This window comes from Phoxinus phoxinus (genome assembly GCF_949152265.1).
Source record: "Phoxinus phoxinus genome assembly, chromosome: 19".
Lineage (NCBI taxonomy): Eukaryota > Metazoa > Chordata > Actinopteri > Cypriniformes > Leuciscidae > Phoxinus > Phoxinus phoxinus.
This window is the reverse complement of record NC_136894.1, coordinates 16,215,771-16,240,876: the sequence shown is the minus strand read 5'-3', so window position 1 is coordinate 16,240,876 and position 25,106 is coordinate 16,215,771. Positions and strand designations below refer to the sequence as shown.

General features: G+C 39.5%; 1 protein-coding gene across 8 annotated transcripts in view; it reads left to right on the top strand.

The window, feature by feature from the left end:
- The window catches only part of phactr4a (phosphatase and actin regulator 4a), a 77,032-nt gene that overhangs the window by 38,715 nt on the left and 13,211 nt on the right, over positions 1-25,106 (top strand). For 4 of the 8 annotated variants that reach the window (XM_079590514.1, XM_079590512.1, XM_079590513.1 and 1 more), the window contains 4 exons: positions 5,124-5,288; positions 5,786-5,866; positions 6,160-7,077; positions 8,808-9,284. In XM_079590514.1, coding sequence (XP_079446640.1) covers positions 5,124-5,288; positions 5,786-5,866; positions 6,160-7,077; positions 8,808-9,284 — 1,641 coding nt within the window. The remainder of the gene's footprint in view (positions 1-5,123; positions 5,289-5,785; positions 5,867-6,159; positions 7,078-8,807; positions 9,285-25,106) is intronic. The other 4 variants (XM_079590518.1, XM_079590517.1, XM_079590516.1 and 1 more) reach the window with 2 other exon arrangements.

The following is a 25,106-nucleotide window of genomic DNA, read 5'->3' as shown; positions in this document are numbered from 1 at the left end:
TGCAGCCTTCCTTAAACAAAGAGCTCATTGAGTGTGAGGCAGCGCTTCATATAAGCGTTGATTGAGGTGTGTGTGTGTGTGTGTTAGGTGAAGATCAGTGCTTGAGGTTGTTGGGTATATTGTGGCCTGTGCTCTTATTGTGCGACGTTCACTTTGATTACTTTATTATTCCATTTTGTCAAGGTCTTGGTGCCATGACAACAAGTCACATTATTTTCTCTTGTCACCGTGTCTTTCTTTTTCCAATCAGCATGAGGACAGTGTGTTTTTCCAGTAAGCAGTAGCCTAAGTAGACCCCCAGTCAAGATTTAGGGGCTATTCATGCATTGGTTTCATGGGAAAAGTTACAGAATTAATTCATTAAAAAATGAGTGGTACATAAAATAAAAAAAAAATAAAAAAAAATTGTAGGGCTTGGACGTGGATGATTTTTTTTTACGAAACAATACATTGTTATAATATAGGTACAATGTAAAACATTTTTTTTTTTTTTTACATTTTACTCAGAAAATGTAAAAATACAGTTATTTGAAATCATAATAATATTTCACAATGTTACTGTTTTTGCATCAAATAAAAGCAGCTTTGGTGAGCATTAGAGACATCACAGACGAGTTGAGTATGTGACATTAAGAGCTTGTGGTCAGGAGATGATTGGATCTTTTTTTTTTTTGTCTATCAGCCAAATCTGTGTGGTAATTATGTGTCTTTATTGCTCAGTAGGAGGTTGTTGTAACACCGCCATGTCTTGTCGTGGTCAAAGCTAGACCTTCATCAGAGGAGCTTGTAGTTTTTGATTTGAAGATTTGTGTACCCTTGTTAAAAGTGTTTTCGTTGGAAAATCCCATTTGAGTGAAGTAAACTAGGTCTATGTGCTGTCAAACACTTGCTTAATCAGTTAAGGGCATCTATGCCAATGGAGCTGCCAAAACCCATAAACATTCCAAACCTCCCCATGTGTCATACACAACTTGCCTTGCCTTGCCTTGTGTCTCCAGACCAGTTTAACGGTCTCTCTCTCTCTCTCAATACATTATTCATGCTATATAGACACGGCCTTCTCTTTACTGTTACAACATTTTTATTCAAACAAAGGAAAATTGAATGTACTGTGCAATCTATCTATGGAACAAGTGTAAGGGAGGAAAAATCAAGAGGATTTAATTATGCTTGCCTTTAGTGTTGTCACGATACTGGAATTTCTAACTTCGATACGATAGCTTGAAATATATCGATATTCGATACCATTTTTGATACCTCAGGGAAAACTGCCATATACTGCCATAGAGATAATTTATCTCATAAATATTTTTTATAATTTTGTTGCAATAGCTTACGAACAGAACAGGGAATATTTTCTTTAGCCTAATAGTTTAAAGCAACACTAAGGAATATTTTTTTAACTTAAAAAATAATGTTTTCAAAATCGTTTCAGTGGTTCATCAAGTCGTAACAGGGTGAAAGGCACTTATGCCTCCGCTCGGCCCTTTATCTGCTGTAACCACACTATGTAAGATTGCCAGATCAGGTCGCGTTTCTGTAGTTCTAATGAGACATAAGAAAACTACAAATTTGACTTGCTTTACGTCAAAGCGTTACAATAGTAATTATTTTGTTTTTCTTTGTTTCTGATGTCGCAATACATCATACTATCATGAAATCATGCAACATACTCTACCTTGTCTGTGGACATCGTTCATTCCAAAGCCGGTGCTGGATAAACAACGAGTGTGCGTGCGACAGTAGGCTAAATTATTTACGATAGCGGTAATGGATAATTCCGCTACCAACCTGTGTAGGGTGACTGCAGAGGAAAAGTTCCTTGGTGTTGCTTTAACTAAACTAAATAAAAATAAAAAACACAAGTAAGCAGTCAGTTATAAAATAAGAACAAATTAACAAATTATAAACAGTGGCTCAGATAAATACAATTGAATGAAGAGACACATGAAATAAACATGGCTTTACGTGTTTCAGGTGGGTCTATTAGTAGTGTTCAGGTAAGGAATAGGCCTACAGAAATGGAAGTAAATTTAAAATAACTGGATAGTCTTCATTGTAAAAAAAATAAAAAATACAGGTAGGTTTGCCAATTTTCGTAGAGGCTAGCAATGTCAAGCTAGTTTCCTTCAGAGTGCTTTCCAAAGCCAATGCTCCTCCAAAACGCATAAACACACACAGCAGGGTGCAAACAAATGCGTCACTAGATAAGGTGTTAAACGATCTCATACCTAAAAGCACATAACATTACAATAATATTGAACATAAACAACTTAAAGAGCACTGACCTGTACCACCTGACTGCAGCAGGTTCATGTCGGTGTTGATAAGTGTTGCAATTGAAATGCATACATTCGAGTCACAAACCACCCCAAGTATAACATGATTCCTGTCATGACAAGTATTTCCATCTCTTCTGAATTACGGTAGTTATAGCGTGAACGCAGCATAAGCTTGTTGTTTTGGTTCAGGAGGAACTGTAAAAGGTGGCTACTGTTTCAGTTGGGGTGCTGTCACTTTAAGAGCGTATGCACTGATCCAATAGACTGTTACACCACATGCGATTTCTCTGTTACACCACTAGCTATTTATGTTACAAAACAGACCATATTTACCTGAATACTTGGCAAGACGGAAATGTATTTGTGACGACATGTATTTGGCTAATCTTTTTTAATTTGACCTTTTTAGGAATTTTTTTTTTTTTTTTTTTTTACACATTAACACACCACATTGTACTAATTTAGGAATTATACATATTATATAAATATAAATGCCCTACAATGCTGTCGTTAGACTTTAACAACCTGGAACACTTATTTAGCAATCTATTTTATACCATAATTGCTTTGTAGTAGTAAGTAACAGATCCGCACACCGAATAAGCTCCCAATTCAAATAATTTTTATTAGTGACGTTTCGGGCCTCACATGGCCCTTCCTCAGACTAACAGGAAGTATACAAACAGTTACCTTTTAAAGTCTGTATCACGTGACCACACCATCACACAAATTGGATACACCCATCAACATGCATTGATATTTACATATTTATACACCGTGTCCAACACAGATTAAGAATTATATATTTACATATTTACATATTGATTCCCCCTGTTAAATTGTCTAACATATATATTTTAACCCTATCTCTTATTCCAGTGTAAAACACATATCAGATGGTACATCATTTAATCAGAAAAATACCTTATTTGTACAGAAAGAATTAAGAGATTCAAAAATACTTTCCGTATGTCAGGAAAACCATCTATGAAAAGACATAGAGAATCAAAAACATTATTCAAAAAATCCATATTAAGGTAAAAGTTAGATGGGGATTCGGAGAATTTTTAAACTTGATCAGACAAGTAAAAAAGCATCTGTTATAAATACAGCATTTCATTATTTATATACAGAGGAACAAGTTATTCAAAGATACTATACCTATAAATAAAGAGACTATAGAGAAACTAGACAAGTAGAGAATCAAAGAAACCACATTGTTATTCAAATCATCCATTAATTTAGAAACGGTCTAATATCAAAATTGCTTAATTGATTAACATGCTAATTCGGCATTAATTAAACAAGAAGGGGGCAATAGATCTGTGGTTATAGTTAATATTTATATGCCAATTATATTTACTTCTGAAATGCACATTCAAAGGGTTGCACCTTTTAGATTCCTGTGGGATGTTATGAAATACCATGAAACTGGCCAGTTGACTTGATGTGCTATGATTAGATCTAGATATTATATTATGTTAAAGTGAAACTGAGGCATATCTTTCTTCATTGCATAGTGTGGCCTGTCCTTATCGCTACAGATACTGGGTTTAATAGAAAGGTTTTGTAAACCTCAACTGGGTGTCACTGCATGCAAAATGGTTTGATGTCTTGTAAATCACAGTGAGCTCATGGCATGTTTGAGTCAGAGTTTCAGTATCCATACAACTTTTCTGAATCTCTACCCACTGTTGTTACTTTTAAATGTGACTCATCATTAGGTTGTTGAAATGATTGTAATTGTAATGTCAATCTATTTTAGCAACATATTACACTCACACGGTGTTATCTCAGACTATAAATATTTAGGGAATTACAGTTATTGTGTTAAGTATACTGAATCATATTGTGAGAAACGGAGTCTATTTCCTTTTCACTTTTGACTAATTGGTGGCGCTGTCACCGAATTGAAATTATGTGGTCAGTGTGAACAGACAATGACACATAAAAAGTTTGTTGTCAATTTGTTGCAGTGTTACAGCATCAGAATCAGCTTGGCACCATGCCATCAAAATAGTTGATCTGTTCGAGAACTGTTTGGTTAATCACAAACAAAGTTTTAATAACTTTTGGCTGACATAGTCTTAAAATAATCTAAGCAAATTTTAGTGAAAATCAAACCAACTTTCCCCCAAGCCGTTCTGTGGGCTGCCATGAGGAACCTTTTCATAGTTGTTAAACTATTGGCAGAAGTACCCGGATTTTGGCGTGTTCACTCCGCAGGAACTAGGAACGATTTTAGTTCTAGGAACTCCTTTTGAAATAACTAATTTAGCTCATACTTCTGAGTAGGGTCTAAACCAGCACTTTAGGAACTACCAGTGACGTTAGTGTACCCTAAAAATCCATGAGGCCATGCATTAGTCATTTTATCTTAACCAAAGTAATTTTGGCATTGATACATTTTTCTGAGTTGTATACGCACTGTATATAAAGTGCATTACTAAAAACAGTTTCAAATGATGTTTCAAATAACTAATCAAATTTTAAGAGGCAGTGTAGAGAAAAGAAATCTCTGATAGCCGAGGCACTCCTTAAATAAAATGTCTTTATTGTAAAAATGACATGTCCTAAATGGACAACTTTAAAATGCCTTTAAAACTGATCAAATTTAAAATATAAAATGCATTCGGTTGTTATAAAATATTATATTTTGTTAAATGTTTGTTTATCAGTATTTGATTACATACCTATGCACAACATTAGAATTAGCCATTTTAATATATATTTTTTTAACTTAATTGCATGATGAAAGTACAAAATCTGCAAAAAAAATGTAAATGGACACCCAGTTATATGCCTGCAAACGACTTCTCTCTCTTTCCTACTCCTCCCCAGACGATGAAGTCGATCTTAGTATGCCAGAGAGTGATGGAGGACATCCAGGAGCAGGAACCACTTCAGCAAAGGGCAAGGGCAAGTTCTCCAACCTGGGCAAGATCTTCAGACCTTGGAAGTGGAGAAAGAAGAAAAGCAGTGAAAAGTTCAAGGAAACATCAGAAGGTACTTGTCTTGTCTGATTTGTGAGAGTAAAACTGAGTAATTGCTGTCATATAAGGCTAATACTGTTGAAACCGAAATCTGATATGATGAACCTTTTTTTTTTTGGAAGTTACAGTGATATGTTTTGATTTGTTACAAAAATTTTTTTACTAATTTGACATTTTTAAATGTAAGACCTTTGACATTTTTCTATTATTTTGTGGTTTAAATTAAACTATTTTGGAAATAGGGGAATGACAAAAAAAAAAAAAAAAAAGGCAATTGTTTAACTTTTGAGGTAACAGTATCCTATATGCATTTTATGAAAAACAGTGACTCCAGCACTCATGTTCTGATCTTTTTTCTTCTTCTACACTAGTAGTAGCATACACACTACCAATGCAACTTTCCAAAGCATTGCAAATTAAAGTATTCCCTAAAACTCACCAAAACATGTCTTCCAAAACCTGCTGCTTGAGAGATTGATGTGCATATCTGCTCTCTTTCTGTATGATTAGTGCTGGAGAGGAAGATTTCGATGAGGAAACCTAGGGAGGAGCTGATAGAGCGAGGGTTACTTAAGGACATCCCAGAGAATGGTATGGCAAATTAGCAGTGTCAATGGTTCACTAAAGCGGAACCAAAGGTTTTATCAGATTCTTTCTTTCATAAACATGTCCCGGGAATATTTTTTTTATGTATTATGTGCTGAATTGTCATTTAAAATAATGTAAAAAATTATATATGATTCTACAGTAAAATAGGTTACTTTACAAAAATGGAAATTGCGATTATTCTTTTCTTTCCTATTTTGACACATGAAACATCTTGTTTTTGTTTTTTCTTTGTTCTGTTGGTTTCTGTCTCAATCCATTACCTATATCTGTTTCAGAGAGTAATGACGTGAATCATAAAGCTCCTCCAGTTAAGAATGGCCACACTGCTCCACTACCTGGAGAACGCAGGTCAGACACAGGATTGGAAGTTAAGGCACCATCTTCACGACCACACGGAGAAGAACAGAGGAATAGCCTTGCACCTGAACCAGAGCGGCGCAACAGAGCACCTTCCGATGTCAGTCGCAACCGTCAGCCGCTGGATGTGGATGCTCGAACACGGTTACCACCTGAAACGGAACGACGCAGCCGACTAGAGTCGGACTTGGAAAAACCTGCAGGATCGTTACCAAGAGAGAGACAAGGACAGGAGGAGGGACGATATCGGCGGGACGACCGAGACGAGAAAGCGGGTAGGGACAGAGAACGAAAGGATAGAAAAGATGACAAGGACGTAAAGCTTGAACGTAGAGATGATAGAGACAGACGAGATAGGAAGCCGGATAAAGAGGACTCGCACGGAAGAGGTGAGCGAGATGAACGTGAGAAAGAGAGGAGGAATGACAGAGAAAAACGGGAAGAAAAAGACTGGAGGGAGAGCAGGGACAGGAAACAGCCACGAGACAGGAAAGAGGATCACGAAAGGCGAGATGTGCCCGAGAGGGCAGATGATCGAGAGCGAAAAGAGCTGATTGAAAGGAGGGAAGACAGGGAAAGAAGAGAGGAACGGGATAGACGTGAGGAAAAAGATCGAAAAGATGACAGAGAAAGGAGAGATGTCAGGAGACCAGAACCTATGAAACAGGTGTCTGATGGGAAACTAATCAGGCCTCAGTCAGAACAGGACATGCGGAACATTCTTCAGAAGAGCTCGTCTGACATTGGACCCAAGTTGCGGCCGGTATCGGAGGCCATCCAGAGCAGCACACTGCCACGATACACACCTGCAGAAGAAGAATCAAGGGCACGAACAGGTACAATTCCCACCCATCTTGCTTCATTCATGACAATAGATTTGTGGTCTCATAACATTGAATAAAACAAATTGAGCAGAAATACTGTCACACTGGATGTGTTGCACTTGTGCTACTTCCGACAAGAAGACAAATTAATTTGGAACTTAAGTTTTGAAGCATTCAGTGTAGACCTGGGGTGTCTAATTCTAGACCTGGAGGGACACTATCTAGCTAGTTTAGTGGTGCGTCTTAATCAGCTCCCTAGTTCAGTAGTCTGGGCACTGATGGAGTCGGCCATTTTAAATGTCTCAATCGCGAAGTCACACCAGTGCACTGAAATGTTTGCTCCATAAAAAGTCCAACAATGCACTATGAAAAATTACTATGTTACCTTAATGAAAGTTCTGAAGCGCGAAACACAACTCACGTGAGCCAACTCACTACACATAATGACACGCGATAGATGTCTTTTAAAATACAAACCATTATTGAATTATATTTCAGCTTAAACACACATCGCTAAACAGGTAATGAACATAATCTAGCAAACATGTATTATTTATTTACGGCTGTAATGTTGCATGTATATGTAACAAGCATTTATCATAATCATAAATAACATAAAAAAATAATGTCAGAAAGATATCAGTTCTGCTGTTTTTCATATAGTAGTTGTACAGTGAGGACATTGTCTCCGGTCATCAGTGTCTCAATGTGTAGTGAGCCAGGGTCTTTACTGCCCTTACCAGTGCCCAAATTTATGTACATGATCTACTTATTCATTGTTGTGACGCACCCTAGCTTAGCCCTAATTATACACACCTGAGCCAGCTAATCGAGGTCTTGCATATCACTAGAAACTTCCAGCCAGGTGTTTTGGACATAAACTCTGCAGGAAAGCAGCCCTTTCAGGGATTAGACACTGGTGTAGACAGGCTCAAACTGTTGCAGCGTGATTAGGCTACGTTCAGACAATAGGCAAAAGTGATCCAAATCTGTTTTTGTTTTTTCACAACAGTGTGAACACCATCTAAGATCAGAACTGACCATTTTTATGATAGTTAAATGATAGTTCAATTATATATCCAAGCCCTGTATATGTCTATACAAGAATATCATACAAGGCATCATAGTTTTTTATCACACATGATCTTTCATTAGCGCTTCAACCAGTTTTTCAAATTAATGTGATTGTTATAGATGGCAGTATGGTGTCTTGTTTTTGCTGTCAGGATACAATTACTGTAGTGTGTCTGTGCCACAAATACATTTACTTGAGCTCTTCAAAGCAGCTTATATTAGGTTCTCGAGAAACAGCTTAGCTGTACCAAAGAGTTTCAAGACCATACAATTCATGCAATTCTATTTGGGTGGGGGTGGGGGTGGGGGGATATACTGTATGCAGTTGCTCGCTGTGTGGCTGAAGTTTTGCTCAAAGCACAATGGTGTTAAAGACCCCATGAAACAGCTAGATTCCAGTGTTGGGATTTTAACAATTGAAACCGTTGAGGTGGGAAATATTGATGGGTTCATCCCAAGTATGTTGTTTAAAAATTCTAAATTAAAGCCAAAAATCTCCCATTTTTTGGTTAATGGGGTCTTTAAAGTGCTCCTGCACCTCACCGCCACTGTTCACATGCTATGCCTGATGTACTTGTGCCTGCTGTTGTGACTGTGCTGTGCACTTGTGTGTATTTTGTTAGCTGTGTTTATGTATGTTTGTGCATGTGTCTTGTGCTCACCATTAGGATCACTGGGTGTGCGATTTGTTCCTGAGCCCAAACCTGCAAGTGCCTTCACTAAAGAGTCACAGCCACCCAATAAACAGGCTATTCTCCCTCCCAAATGGCTGATGGCTGCCTCCTCCTCTTCAGAGCTTGCTCCAGTCCCGTCCTCACCCCCCTCCTCTTCGTCATCATCGTCATCTTCAACAGCATCGTCTTCTGCTGCTCCCCCCATTGCTAAGCCTCCTCCTCGAACTGTGTCTTTAAATGTAGACGACTCCTCCCGCACTAATCCCATTCCCCCTGTAACAGCAGGAGACCGTGAAATCCCGCCCACTGTTCCCACCCACTCCACCTTGCCTGCCATTCCTGCCCACTCCACCCCACCCTCTATTGCTGCCCACTCCACCCCTGCGGCCTCTACTGCCCCTACTGCTCCTAAACAGCCACCAGTGCCCCCTCCCAAACCTGTCCATCACAACAGCAACACTGCACTGCAAGGTGAGTCAATATTTGTTCTGTTTTTGGCTTCTGCTTCAAAGCTGCTACTGTAGATTATATGTGGCTTCATGCTGCTCTCTTCATAGACCTTAGCCAGAGTAGACACGACTGTGAGGGATGGTAGTTTGGCCCGTTCAATGTCAAAAAATGATTGTGCAATATTCATGATCAGCTGGAATTTTTATAGTGATTCTACATTTTTGTAAAAAAAAATTATCCTGCGGGAAAAGGTTTTTGTGAGTTCACCATAAAATTATATTATAAAATGTTTTCTAATTTTGTCTTTTTAAAATCATTATCCTGTAATTATGAATGACTAGAAAAAAACTGTGTCTAGAATAACTGGGTCTGGATTTATGAAAATCTTCTTAAGTAATTAAGAATTTTTTAAAGATAAATTCCAAAAGTTCTTGATTTTTTTTTAAAAATTTTCAAATATTTTCTTAAAGGCACAAGGTAAGATATTTGGATAAAAAATTCCAGAAACCGCTAGAACAGTCCCAGATGTTTAAATCCAGAAAAATCTGCCATTTTAAACAGTGTAACAGAGACGTGTCATGGCGTCGCCTGTAAATCACGTCATATCCGTGCTACCCTTGATTTCCTCTTTACTTCCATAGAAACCATGGAAACACCAAAGACACTTTAATATAGTATGTGTTTTATTAGACAGGTATACCATTTTTCGTTAGAAATGATCCAAAATCAATTATTAAGCAAGTAAATAACCAAGCAGTGTTTAAAACTATCTCCTTACCTTAGATTCACATCGGTAAGCTTGTATTAATGTTTTCTAATTTGATTGGTCAGGTCGTATTTATTTTATTTTATTAGATTTATTAGATATAATCATATAATAGACAACAAATATTATCAACATGTAAAACAAGAACTGGAACAAACACCAGAGGAATGAAGAAAAACAGGAAAAAAAACAGACAAAATGTATAATAATAATAATACAAGAAAAGATAAGCAAATTAATAAAGGAAATACAATCAATTAGAGCATGTTAGGACAAGAGGGAAATACGAGTTTGCCGCTGTTCGTCTTTGCGTCTTTACGTCATGTACATACATAAAGAAGTAGTCCCGGCTAGTATATCACGTGTGTGGATGCTGCAGGTGGTGAATTGTTTGTAGCCTCTTCGTGCAGCTGCTGGATTGGAATTAAACTTGTCGTTTTCATGGCGGCTTGTAATCCTGAAAGTTCAAAACGACAGTCATCGTTGACAACTGGGGAATCACCAGTAGTCAAAAGTAAAAGACTTCAGACACATGTAAATGACTGAAATTAGATTATATTCTAGTTTTAAATGTGCTTCTGATTACAGATACATGGGAATACGTTGTTTACAAAAGCTTTGTATTTCAAAGAGAGCGAGTTCTAAGGAACATACAATTACTTTTTTGAGGTGAAAAGAACAATTGCTTTAGATGAAGTTCGAATGGTATGACAGAGATTAGACTGCACAGAAAGATATATCTACAGATAACGCTAATACACACTAAAGACACGTAGTCACGCAATGTTGATGTTGGTAACATTAACAATTTGAGAACAAAGTATAACAATAATTATAATTTGCACTGTTTGACGTGATCTGAGCTAACTTTGCTGTCGTTAGTTTTAATCACCATTGGTAGCCTGATTTATTGTAAAACACTTTATTTTTTTCAGTTGGTCAGAAGGGCCAGACATGTTACTTGTTCAGATGACATTTTCCGGTGAAACTTCTTATTTTGGATATACTTTCAAGGCGTAGTCACTGTAATTATGATGTATAGTGAAAATCCACACTGGTGTGTTGACAGACAACCCACATATAGTCAAGTCATCTTCATTTATAGTGTTTTTAACAATGTAGATTGCCTCAAAGCAGCTTTACAGAGATAAACGTATAATTTAAGGTAACAGATTGTTTTGGCTTTTTAGCAGCCAAAACAAGTTTTATACAGTTATAACTATTTACGAGATATAAACTCGCAATTGCAAGTTATAAAGGCAGTTTTGGGGGATATAAACTCACAATTGCGACTTATAAAGTCAGAATTGCAGGAAATAAACTCACAATTTTGAGAAATAAAGTCATAATTGCAAGATATAAACTCACAATTCTGACTTTTTTGTGATTCTAAGATATGAAAGATATGTATGGACATTATTTAAAATAATAATTAAATGTTGCTAATGTAATATGTAGGTAACAATTTACAATAAGGTTATACAGATTAAATTTAATTCAACAGCTAACATGGAATGACAATGAATAATACTTTTACAGCATGTATTATTCTAGGTTACTGTTATTTTTTTCTACATACACTAATACAGTTTTAATAGGTTGTATAAAATCATATTAATATTACCGTATTATGAAAAAACAATATTACATTTATATATTAACATTAATTTTGAATAATAAATGCTGTAAAACATAGCAATTTATTGTTAGATCTAATGCATTGAATAATTTTAACACATTTAACTTTAATGTAAAGTGTTACCAATATGTTTTTATTCTGATAGAACATTTGTAATCCTATGAATTTAAATAGTTGTAAAAATAACTCAGAAGACCCAGAATCACATTTTAGTGGAAATCATGCAGGTATCTGTCATGAGAATGAGTAAACTGGTACTGGTGTACTGGCAAATGAAGTATTACTATTAAAAAGAAATACCGTTGATAAATATGAATTAAACACAAATCTGTACAGAGTCAAAACAATACACTCCAGGACAGGAAACAATATACTGGATTACTTAAACTATGAAACCACAGTATGACCTAACAGGATGGAATAGTATCTACAGAATGACAATCCATAAGGAAGCCAATGTATAACAGTCAAGGACAAGTACACTATATATGGTGATAGCCCAGACCAGCTGCTTACAGACTGTGCAGTGCTGCATGACTGGGGTACTGAACTGAACAGGTCAGGGGTCCTAAGAATACAGTTAAGAATATTTTGTATTACCAAATACATTGTTCTTTTTTCTTAAGATTGTTCTAAAGACAAAACGTACAAATTTTGAATTCCTGTAAAGATTTTTTTATTTATTTGTAATCATTGTAAATAACCTCCAACTTGCCTAAAATCCTAAACGTAAGATGTGGAATTAATTAATTGGGTTGTTTAAAATGTTTCAAAAATAACTCTAGTCAATACATATTAATACTTATATAATACAATAATACAATCAATTCAATAATACTATGAATATGAAGCGACACTAATGAAATGTCATGTAAACAATGATTGTACGTGATGTGACTTTTTGCTGAATTCGAAATGCAGTAACAACTCTACAGAAGTGACTCAAATAGAGACCTTGTTTTAAATTTTATAATTACATGCTATACATGACATGTTCACTCTGATAGCGCTATCACAGTAAAAGTGCAAGAAAGACAGATGGCAAATGAATGCAAAAGGCCACAACATCCTGAGACAGGCTCTGTTAAATAAACTATTTAAAATGCAAGGTGAACTAAAAACTATAGAAGCTTGTGTCCGCCACAGAATAATAAAAAAAAAAAGGTAATTGCAACTTTTTATCTCACAACTCACAATTATATCTCGCAATTAAGAGATGCACTGATTACAATATTCTAGGCCGATTCCGAGTTCGAGTTTGAAGTTTGAGTTTGACCTGCCGATAAATATTTTAGCCGATTCCAATTTAATTTTTTCCAACCACTTTACAGCACACACAAATATTTATTTTCTATTTTATTTTATAAAACTCATATATTTTTACCATTTACATTAATTAATTTAGCAGACACTTGTCCAAAGCGACTTACAAATGAGAACAATAGAAGCAGTATGAGAACAATAGAAGCGACTTACAAATGAGAACTATAGAAGCAATACCCAAACTGAATGATTAAAAAAGTTTAAATGGGTAAATTTTCTACACATTTTTTGAGTGTTCTGACATAGCCTACTCCAGTTCTTGTTAAAACACACTAGACATGCAAATTCTGTGCATTTTGGGCACTTTTTGTGTGAGATCATATTTATTTTGTCCATCAAAAGTGTGCTTTCACTTTAATTGAGTGTGAGCAGCGCAACAAAAATACAGTAATTGCAATGTCGATACGATATTATCGGCCGATATTAGGCATTTTCCAAACTATCGGTATCGGCATTTATAATGGCCGATAAATGAAAATTAAAAAATATATATATATTTTTTTTATAATTACAAAAAACGGACGAAACAGCCTTCAACCATGTCATGAGTGTTGGCGTTGTATAGTTTGTCAACCAGAATATTAAATACGCTTCATGAGGCACACGCGTTTCATGAGGCACGCGCACGGTCTCTTGCTCTCTCTCTCCCTCTCTGCCGTGCACGCGCTACGCGGTTTGGACTTTTTTTTCTCTTAATTGCGTTTGTATTAGAGCCCGACCGATATGGATTTTTGGGGGCCGATGCCGATATTAACTCGAAAAGAGACGATTTATAAGCCGATATTTTGATTTTGAAAATAAACTGGATATTAGACCCATTTCCTATAAACTGCACTTACACAACATTCAATAGCCAAATATCTGCCTGTTCTATGTATGTGGGCTGTATAAACCATTTTCCAGAAGGGACAAATTTTTACATACGGCACCTTTAAAGGAGAACTCCGGTGCAAAATGAACCTTTGGTCTAATTACACATTGTTACCTAGTCAACCGTTATCTGAGATTTGTTTTCATGATTATCGAATGTAAATAGTTTTATCTCTAAAAACAGTTTAGCCTATAACGCTAGTATAACGCTAGTATATGGGGCGTAGAGTAATGACAAATAAAATTTGCTTGTTAATACCACTAACAAGGCTCAAAATAGCCCCACACTAACACGGTAGCATAATGAGGGTCCCTACATGCAAACCGAAGCATTGAGAACTTTGACAGTGTCCAGACAGTTTAATAAGAAGATATTTTATACATACAGTCAACTTCACGTATACAAGCAGAATCCATCTTGGAAAAACAGTCTCTATCAATCGATCTACGAACCACCGATCCAAATGCGCTGAACTGTGTAGAATCTCATATGGTCCAGCGCATTTGGATCGGTGGTTCGTAGATCGATTGATAGAGACTGTTTTTCCAAGATGGATTCTGCTTGTATACGTGAAGTTGACTGTATGTATAAAATATCTTCTTATTAAACTGTTTGGACACTGTCAAAGTTCTCAATGCTTCGGTTTGCATGTAGGGACCCTCATTATGCTACCGTGTTAGTGTGGGGCTATTTTGAGCCTTGTTAGTGGTATTAACAAGCGATTTTTATTTGTCATTACTCCATGCCCCATATACTAGCGTTATACTAGCGTTATAGGCTAAACTGTTTTTAGAGATAAAACTATTTACATTCGATAATCATGAAAACAAATCTCAGATAACGGTTGACTAGGTAACAATGTGTAATTAGACCAAAGGTTCATTTTGCACCGGAGTTCTCCTTTAAGTAGGCTACTTAAATTTGTCAGCCGCAATTTTTTCAGTTCATTTGAATGAAGTGAAATTAAATCAAAGATGGAAATGCATTAAAGGGATAGAGTATACTCACCCGCAAGTTGTTTCAAACCTGTATGAACTTCTTTTTTCTGCTGAACACAAAGGAAGATATTTTGAAGAATGTCGGTAACCAAACAGTTAACTGGTCCCATTGACTTCCATAGTATATATTTTTTCCTACTATGGAAGTCAATGGGACCAGTTAACTGTTTGGTTACCGACATTCTTCAAAATATCTTCCTTTGTGTTCAACAGAATAAATAAATTAATACAGGTTTGAAACAACTTGAGGGTGAGTAAATGATGACAGAATTCTAATTTTAAAGTGAACTATCCCTTTAAGGCATCTCAATACATTCTACCTTTAGGTTATCCTTTTACAAACAGCTGTTACTTGCTTCGCTTGGTGGTATTTGTCATTGCAGTGATAGAAGGAATGCAGTTTATCATTATTTTTTACACATACATACTAAATGAAGAAATTTCGCTGCCATTGGACAGAATCTGAACTGGCAGGTGTCAAATGTTATTTATAGGCTTTGTGTGTTTGTAATGTATAGCACAGTGAAGAGAAACAGGAAAGAAGAGGGGGAATGCTTTGTTTCCATAGGGGCATAGCAGCTCTAAATGTTACAAGCTAAATTAACTTTTTTTCTTAATTTTCCCCCGGCCAGAATGGTTAATTAATAATAAATGATGGCCTGTTCTCTCCATTGGATCTACTTGTGGGTCTTCAGATGGCTGTAGTGGCAAATCTGCAATCCACATACTTTGGTGCTGTGTGGGCAGGGGAGAGCCTTTTTATCTTTCTCCTTGCAAAGCTGCCGCTTTGTCTCTGTGGGTCTGCAGAGTTCTATTTCATGACGTGCTGCACCTTCACTCACTGCTTTCTTCCAGGTGCTCCTGTACAGTGCAATGTGTTCCCAGTTGCTCGATGTGATATGGAATTTCTTCAGAATGGCCTTGATATTGTCCTTGTAATGTTTATTTTGCCCGCCATTTGCTCGACTACTTTCCTTCAGCTGGGAGTACAGGATCTGTCTGGGGAGACGTGATATTGGACATGCAGAAGACATGGCCTGTCCATCGAAGTTGGTTCTACATTATTGTAGTGGTGATGCTGGTCATGTTCGCTTCCTCCAAGATGCTGATGTTGGTGCGTCTGTCCTCCCAGTTGATCCTCAGAATCTTTTGTAAGGATCTTTGATAGTATTGTTCCATGGCTCTCAGGTGCCTGATGTAGGTGGTCCATGACTCTGCTCCATACAGCAGGGTGGGGAGGACAATGGCTCTGTAGACCAGAAGTTTTGTTTGGGCTATTAGGTCTCTGAGTCTGGCGTAGGCTCCACTGGCTCAACTCAGGCGTTGGTTAACCTCGGAGTCAGATGTCAGCTTTTGAGGAAAGAAGGCTGCCAAGGTAGGGAAGTGGTCCACATTTTCAAGAGTGGTGTTGTCCACTTTTATGGTTGGCTGGGTAGCTGGCAGGTTGGGTGGAGATTGATATAGGACTCGGAGCCGCCGTTGCTGAGCACTTTGACTGACATGCCGTCATGTAGAAGCCTCGGTATTCTGATAAGTTTGTCATGACAGCTGTACATTGATAATATGTTCCACAGGACCTGGTGGTCTACCTTGTCAAAAGCCTTTATCAGGTCTATAAAGGCCATGTACAAAGGCTACCTTTAGTTGCGTTTAGTAATTTTTCCTGTAGTTGTCGTGCATGTCTGCTGTATCTCTAGATGGGCGGATGCCACACTGTGATTATGGGAGTACTCCCTCAGACAGTGGTAGTAGTCAGTTTGCAAGGACACGAGCAAGGACTTTGCCTGTTGTTGACAGGAGTGAAATGCCCCTGTAATTTCCACATTCAGCCTTTTCCCCCTTGTTGAATATGGTCACTATTAGAGCGTTCCTGAGTTCTGAGGGAAGTTAGTGTTTAGAGATGGCTTATAAGCTGGTTCCTAATGGCAATTCCAACACCATGGATCCTGTGCTCATCAGAAGCTTTTAAGTGTTGCAACCTTTATTCTCTTTCAGTTGTTCTTTGTCTACTAGTTGGGTTTCAGAAAGGCCAATCCTTAAATATCTATTCAGTTATCTAGTGATGATTGCGGTTCTCCGCTCTGTTCTATCACTGGTTGCACTTATCTATCAGTTTGCGCACATTCCAGGCCCACACTCCAAAGGTTATAGTTTTGTGTTTCTGACCGCAAATGGTGATCCCTCTGGATGCAGTAATCCAGTCGGGAGGTTTGAGGTCTAGCACTCACCGCCTTATGTCCAGTATATGACTAGGGGCTTCCAGATCTCACAATCCTGCCCCGTCACTTTCTGGTTGCAATAGGACTTAAATCAGGATGGTGGTTTCCCAAAGAGGGGTCCTGTGCGTGACTTTGTTTAACGTGTGGAGACTGATGCACAGACAGTCACCACACGGTCCTTGACAGATCTGGGTCAGAATCCAGTGTTATGGAGTCCAAGATGACTGGGGGCCCTTTTCAGCTGCAGTCTTCATCCTCCTTCCCAGCCGTTGTGACACTCCTCTAAGGCCAGCCATCATCCTCTGCCTGTTCCACGGTTGAGGTCTTTGTTGGATTGCTCTCTGTCAGGGACCTCTGACCTTGCATTGGCCTTACTGCAATGGGTGGCCCTACCAGGAGCATAGCTCCAGACGGCATTGCTCGTTGGGATCACATGACCACACAAGCCTCTCCACCACGACAAGGTGGCAATCCCGCCGAAAAGGAATGATGGCCTATGTGTTAAGTGAGTCAGGTGTGTTAGTGTCTGCTGCTCCCTCCCTCTGATGCAGAGAGACAGATGTGTGTTCCAGCGAGACGGGCAGGCTTAGACATGTCTCTGTGCTGTTTGTGCTGCTCTGCTGGCACAATGTTCACTGAGCAGCTTCTGTCTCATGACACACCTGTCTCTGGGTGCTGCAGGAGCCCTGGCTTCTGCCCACAGTTCTGAGGAAATTCTCAGCTACACTGAGGCACTGTTGTAAGACAGGTTTTAAACATTGTGTTTCACAGCAAATCATTAAACAATTAAAATTTTGTTTTGTTTTTCAAAGTAAGAATGCAGAAGGTTTAGGGGCAACAAAATGTCATTAGCTCGCTATAAAAACGTGTGTGTGTGTGTTGGTTGTTCCTATATGACTCAAGTGTCTCTGTTTGTCCTCCATAGCATCTGATGCTCTGTCTGCTCTCACAGACACAAGAACTCCCTGTACTTTTGTTATCAGTTATCGCCCACTTTTTTTTAGCCACCTGGATTCCAGATGTATTTTTTTCCTGTTCATTTTCTCTATTTCAGAAAATTAGTAAAGAGTCATGAACCAAATCATGGATTAAAGAAACTGCCATTACAATTGTTTTAGATGTTTAATTGATTTAGTGAGTTCAATCCATAATTTGCTGCATTCATATGCTGTTTATTTGGATTGACTTAAAATAGATGAGATCTCATTCTGACAGCTTGACCAGTGTCATTGAGGAAAGATAACTTTAGACATGCTGTGGCCCAGTGATATGAGAGGCAGGCAGCAGCTGCTCAAGTGTTAGAAACACAGTACACTACCACTCTCCAACCGGATCCATTTATAGACTCCCTAGTCCAGATACAAGGACAATCCCATTTCTGTATAGTCTGTACCATTTGAGCAATTAAGTGTTTATATACTGGCTTCATTGTTGGAAATTTTGCTGAGCATTTTCATACTTGTATTTAAATCATAATATTTTCTAGTCTTTCTGGACCACTAATAAGACCAAATAGAGTTGCATATAATCTAAAATGTCCCCTGTCTTCTTTTGTGCTCTTGCTATTGGTTGAGCCAGATGATTACATGTTCTTTCATAATTTACTCACCCTCGAAACACTTAAAATATTAAATGAAACCTGATTACACCAAATCTATTACACCAAATCTTAATGCTTCAAAAAGTACATAAATACATTGTAAAAATCAGTTTGAACGTGATTGCTTTATGATAAATATATTGAATTTAACGGAACACGTCACCGCTTTTTGAAATGGGAGTTATTCACCATCTCCCCTACATTTAGACGCATTTTTGTCTCAGTGCATGCATTGTCTTAGTCTGGCAGCACCGCTGCTAGCTTAGCTTAGCATAATGGATATAATCCTTTGTTGCCGGATAGCATGTAGTGAGTAAAAGATAAAAAAAAAAAAACATTACTTATTGTGGCTTGCGTATTCACAATGAGTACAAATAGCAATGCAGATTAACCCCCTGAGGTCGGCAAACGCGCGGGCGCGTTTTGCTCGTTTTTTTTTACATAGCAGCAAAATAGACCTAAAATACTCCGTCGGTTTTGGTCATACAGACTTAAGAAATATGAAAAAATAAGCTGTTAAATGTCTACTTTTTTATGTGTCCACTTACAATCGAAATAAAACATTGTGCTTTTGTAAAATAAAGAAAGTAAACAGGGAGTGCTTTATGCCTCTCCGTCTCCGTGAACTTTTTTTCTGAAGCACGTCTCTAAATTTATACAAATCTCAGCGAATACTATTCACTCAGACATGAGCTATATATCTCTATAATCATTTAAGTGTGTAGTTTTAAAATATCTAATTCAAAACTAAAACAAATATTCTCTGTTTATGTAATCTATATAAAAAGAGCGAGAGATCAGTCGTGCTCATTATCGTTCTGGCACCTCATTACTCCGCTAATGTGACACGCCCATCGAGAGCGCGCGCTATTCAAACACAGATGATCTGGAGCAACACATGCAAACCAGTCAACGCCCACAACAGCTGGACAACACACTCGCTGTGAGGAATAGCTCTGCTAATAATATCGTGATTATCCTGGAAATTTTACCTCAAACGTGCTGGAGTAGCCGAACAACGGATCCAGCTGCAGATGATCAGTAAGTGCTTTGTTCTAATCGCGATATGAAATGGAGTCTGTAAAACGCAAAAGACTGTTTAAATGTGAATCGCGTTTCTGTGTTTGAATGAATGAACGGCACATGTGCACGCGTTTGTTTACTAACGTTACAGCTCGCGCGTGTCTGTGTGTGTGAATGAAATATCTATTGCCTACTGAGATGAGTAAAAATCGACTGAATACGTTGAAATAAAATGTCTTTGTATAAGCAACATTTTAAACTGCAAATTAACATTTATGCCCTATATAGGCTATATTATAAAAGACGACGTTACAGACGAAATATGAAAGACAACATTTCGTTTTGGATAGATTATAAATTTGTACTGCCACATTAAAACCTAATTTCCAAGGTGCAAACAAAATCTTAAAAGGTCAATATAAGCCTTCTCTTTAAATTATTTTTGTGTTTTATTAGTGACAAATTTGGGGAGAGGATAGCCTACATAATCCAAAACTTTCTGAAAATACGAATGAGAATTAACTGCACAATTACTAGAAATGTTTACCTTGGATATTATACAATTTGCAAGCATAGGCCTACACAGTTTGTGGAAAAATACACTTTTTTTTCAAGATGTTTCCAACTCTGAACCAATTCTGTAGTAATATATATATATATGTGTGTATGTATGTATATATAATATATATATATATATATGTGTGTGTGTGTGTATGTATGTATATATGTGTGTGTGTGTTGTCTTTGCATTCTTTGCATTCTGTGTGGCTCAGTGACACCTAAGGCTCATTAGTATGCAGCATTAGCAGGTCTTCTTTGTCTCCTCCAGGTGTGAATGAGGACATTATTCATGACCTTGTTGGATCATTCACGCCCCCCTGCATATTGCCTTTCCAAACAAAAAGTGTCTTACAAAATTTAAATCAATCTATTGTTTAATGTGAACGATTAGCCCGGATGATTTTCAGATCATTTTGAAGTAAATACTCTAGCCGACAAGATCCATTAGTCAAAAGTATTGTGGGAATATGTGAAGTTGGTCGTTTGTGGTCTTATATCAGAACATTTAAGTTTGAGTTTTTTGAATAACCACGCATAAATAATATTCTCTCAAAAATGCAAACATGTACATACATGTTGCTCACATATTATGATAGTCATGTTCGTGCTAAATAAAGTGTAATTACACCTTTGCCATTAATATGTTTATAAGCAACTGAAAAAAATACAAATATCAGGGCATATCAAAACATCTCAAGGACCCCAAAAACACCTTAGACTCCAGAGGGTTAAGACTAGGTGATTTCCTAGGCAGATATTGACTTGGAACTATATTGGGGTGAAGCACAGGCGAAGCACTGCTACTTGGACGCAGAGATATCACGCAACACCTGAGCGGTACGGTCCCATATATGGGGTTTTTATTTCTGTGCCCCTGAGATTACGGTCCCACACATGGGATTTATAATGAACAGTGACGTGACATCACTGCCAGATTCAAACTGTGCTTTCGCGCATTGGCTGGCACTGAGCCAGAGACGGACAAGCTCAGTGCTGTCATATTTCACAACTATGCAGTGTTTTCAAGCTCATAATGTTTATTTTAGGTTTAAGACATTTAAATACACATAAGCACCAGTAAAGCAATACATTTTGAGTTTGTAAAATTGCCATGTTTGCTGTAACTGTAACTTCTCAAACTCAACGTAATCCAAAAGTTAAGATACTCGGTGCAGGTCACTCCGGTATGTTGACGGAAGTTGGGGGATTTCAGGTGTTGCGTGATCTCTGTGCCCAAGTACCAGTGCTCCGCCTGTGCTTTACCCCAATATAGTCTATATCTGTCTTAATCTGCATTGTTATTTGTACTCGTTGTGAATACGCAGGCCACAAGAAGTAATAAAAAAATAAAATAAAAAACATTTTTATCACTTTTACTCACGACATGCTATCCGGCAACAAATGATTCCATTCATTATGCTAAGCTAAGCTATCAGCGGCGCTGGCAGACTAAGACAATGCATGCACTGAGATACTGAGCGTTTGCCCACCTATCTAAATGTAGGGGAGACGGTGAATAACCCCTATTTAAAAAAAATGGTGGTGTGTTCCTTTGATGTACATTGATCAGCGAACAGACATAGATCACTCAAATATGGTAAACGGAAGCTCAAACATATTAGCTTGATGCGGAAAACGTCTCGGGTTACGACTGTAACCCTTGTTCCCCGAGGAGGGAACGAGACACTGCGTCGTTGAAAACGACTCTTTGGGGACGCTCCCTAAACGTGCGCCTCTGAAGTATGAATGAAACTAATCCAATCCTGATTGGTGTTGCGTCGTGACGTAACATGTGACGGCATAACCGGATGCATAAAAGTGTCGCCGGCGCACACACACATTAGCCTCGCGATGAAGCAAGCCGCTCCCAGGCGTTAAGGGGCGTGGCAAGACGACGCAGTGTCTCGTTCCCTCCTCAGGGAACAAGGGTTACAGTCGTAACCCGAGACGTTCCCTTTCGTAGGGAACTCGCACTGCGTCGTTGAAAACGACTCTTTGGGGAACGAATACCCACTAGGCCACGCACCGAAAAAGCCTGTCCTAGAGTGAAGTTGATCTCAGGCACTTAAGCTAGGACGAGAGCACTCGTGCGCCAGACGCACTAAGGAGGTGAAGACAATAAAACCTGATGAAAGTGTGCAGGGTAGCCCAACCGGCTGCCTCACAGATCTCCTGGAGGGGCACTCCCGAACGGAGGGCCCTAGAGGACGCCATGCCTCTGTTAAAATGAGCCCTTACGGCCAAAGGTGAAGGCAAATTGCGCACCTTGTAGGCCTACTTATGGTTTGTTTGGATGCCGGGAGCCCCTTATTAGGTGACCCAAAACACACTAACAGTAGGTCCGACCTCCTCGAAGAAGAGGACCCCTCAAGGTAAATACTCGGAACCCTGACTGGCAGAGCAAAGGAACCTCTCTTCTTCTGCCGACACATGAGGTGGAGGATGAAATGCTCGCAGGACCATGGACCTAGCCATGTTAGAATGCACTTAAGGCACATAGCCGGGTCTCGGGTGCAAGATGGCCTTAACTCTGCCGGGGGCAAAACCCCAAGCAAGCTGGCGTTAGTGCCAGGGCTTGGAGATCTCCCACTCTCTTAATAATTTTAAGAAACAGCTAAGAGAAAGGCTATCTTGAACGTGAGGTCCTAGGCGAAGCCGACTGGAGGGATTCGAAGGGAGCCAGGGATAGCCCTTCGAGAACCACCACCAGGTCCCAGGAAGGACCTGACCTCCATGTACCATGGAGAAATAGTATGACCCGTTGGTGCCTCCCCAAAGGCCCATCACTCAGTGGTGCATGGACCGCCGAACTGGCAGCCACGTACACCTTAAGTGTGGACGGGGAGAGACCCGCAGAGAAACGATCTTGAAGAAACTCCAGAACTGAAGCCACTGGGCAGTTAACTGGATCTAACTCATGTTCTCTACTCCAAGTGGAAAAACCTACCACTTGAGGCCATATAATCTCATAGTAGACGGAGCCCTAGAGCAAAGTATGGTTTTGACCATCCCAGCTGATAGACCGGCATCTAGGTACTGGACCCCCTCAGGGGCCAGACCCACAATTTCTACAGCTCCGGGCGAGGGTGGAATATTGTGCCCTCCGCCTGAGACAACAGATCCCTCCTCAGAGGAATCTGCCACGGCGGAGCTATCAGAAGTGAAAATATGTCTGAAAACCATACTTGGGCCGGCCACAACGGGGCTATCAGAAGAAGACTGATGCCCTCCTGACGGACCCTCTCCAGGACTCCCGGGAGCAGAGCGATCGGGGGAAAAGCATACAGGCGAAGCCTCAGCCAAGCCTGTACCATGGCATCCAACCCCAGTGGGGCTGGATGAGTGAGGGAGAACCAAAGTGGACAGTGGGACGTCTCTCGAGACGCAAACAGATCCACTTCCATTGGTCCAACCTCTGCCATATCAACTTCACCACCTCTGGGTGAAGTCTCCATTCCCCGGGCCTCAGCCCCTGCCTCGACAGGATGTCTGCTCCCTGATTCTGAACCCTCGGGACATATATTGCTCTAATAGATAATAATTTCCCCTGGGACCATAGATTAATCTGATGCGCCAGTCTGGATAGAGGGCGCGATCTGAGTCCCCCTTGTCGGTTCAGACAAATTGATGTCTGGGAGGAAGCTCCTCGGAGCCCTGAACACAGCCAACATCTCTAGGCAAAATATATGCCAAACATGTTGATGGTTCTGCCACAGACCCCTGGCAAAGCGGCCATCCATGACCGCGCCCACGCCAGTGAGGGAGGCGCCTGTCGAAACGGTTTTCCGGCGACATGACGCTGCTAACACTGGCCCTTGGGACAGGAACCAAGGTTTCTTCCATATTAATTAGGGAAACGAAGGCATCGGCGCGTAACCCTGATTGTTCGGAACGGATTCCCCCTTGGGGAAATCCCCTTGGCTATCAGCCACCACTGAAGGAGCCTCATGTGTAGAAGGTCCAAAAGGTATTATGTTGGACACAGCTGCCATGAGGGCCAGCAGTCTTAGAAATTGCTTTACAGTGATGGCCTGGCCTAGCTTTATCCCGGACTCGATACACGCGGAAGACATATGTGCCCACATTGTATCTGAGTTCCATACCACGCCCAGAAACGTAGTTTTCTGAGCTGGTACCAACACGCTTTTCTTCGTGTTGAGTCTCACCCCCAAGCTCGGGAATACGGCCAAGGACGACATCTCGATGCCGAACTGCCATTGCTCGAGACTGAGCCAGAATGGGCCAGTCGTCGATTCAATTAAGTGTGAGGATGTCCTGAAGCCTCAGTAGGACCAGAGCTGCATCCATACACTTGGAGCTTTTGTGAGGGGAGAGTGCTAGGCCAAACGGAAGAACCCGAATTTGGTACGCTTCGCCCCCGAAAGCGAACCTCAGGAACCTCCTGTATATTGGAAGGATGGAGCATGGAAGTATGCGTCTTTTAGACCTATCGTGATAAACCAGTCCTCGGACCTGATTTGATTCACGATGAGCATCTTGAACCTGAAGCTCCTCAGAGAACGATTTAAGTGACTCAGATCTAAAATCGGCAGGAACCCTCCATCCTTCTTTGGAACTATAAAGTACCGGCTGAGAAATCCGGACTCCCTGTCTGGAGGAGGAACCCATCATATGGCCTCTCTGACCAGTAAAGAGTATACTTTTTGTTCCATCACCCAATCCTGCTTATACGCAGGACCCATGCAGATATGTTGGGTAAGCGTTTGACACGCTTCAACAAAATCTATTACGGGAACCAGCCCCTTGAGGCTGGTTTCGGGTATTCTTTGAGCATTGTTCTCGACCCCCTGAAGCAGATGACCGGCAGGGATTAGTCGAGACC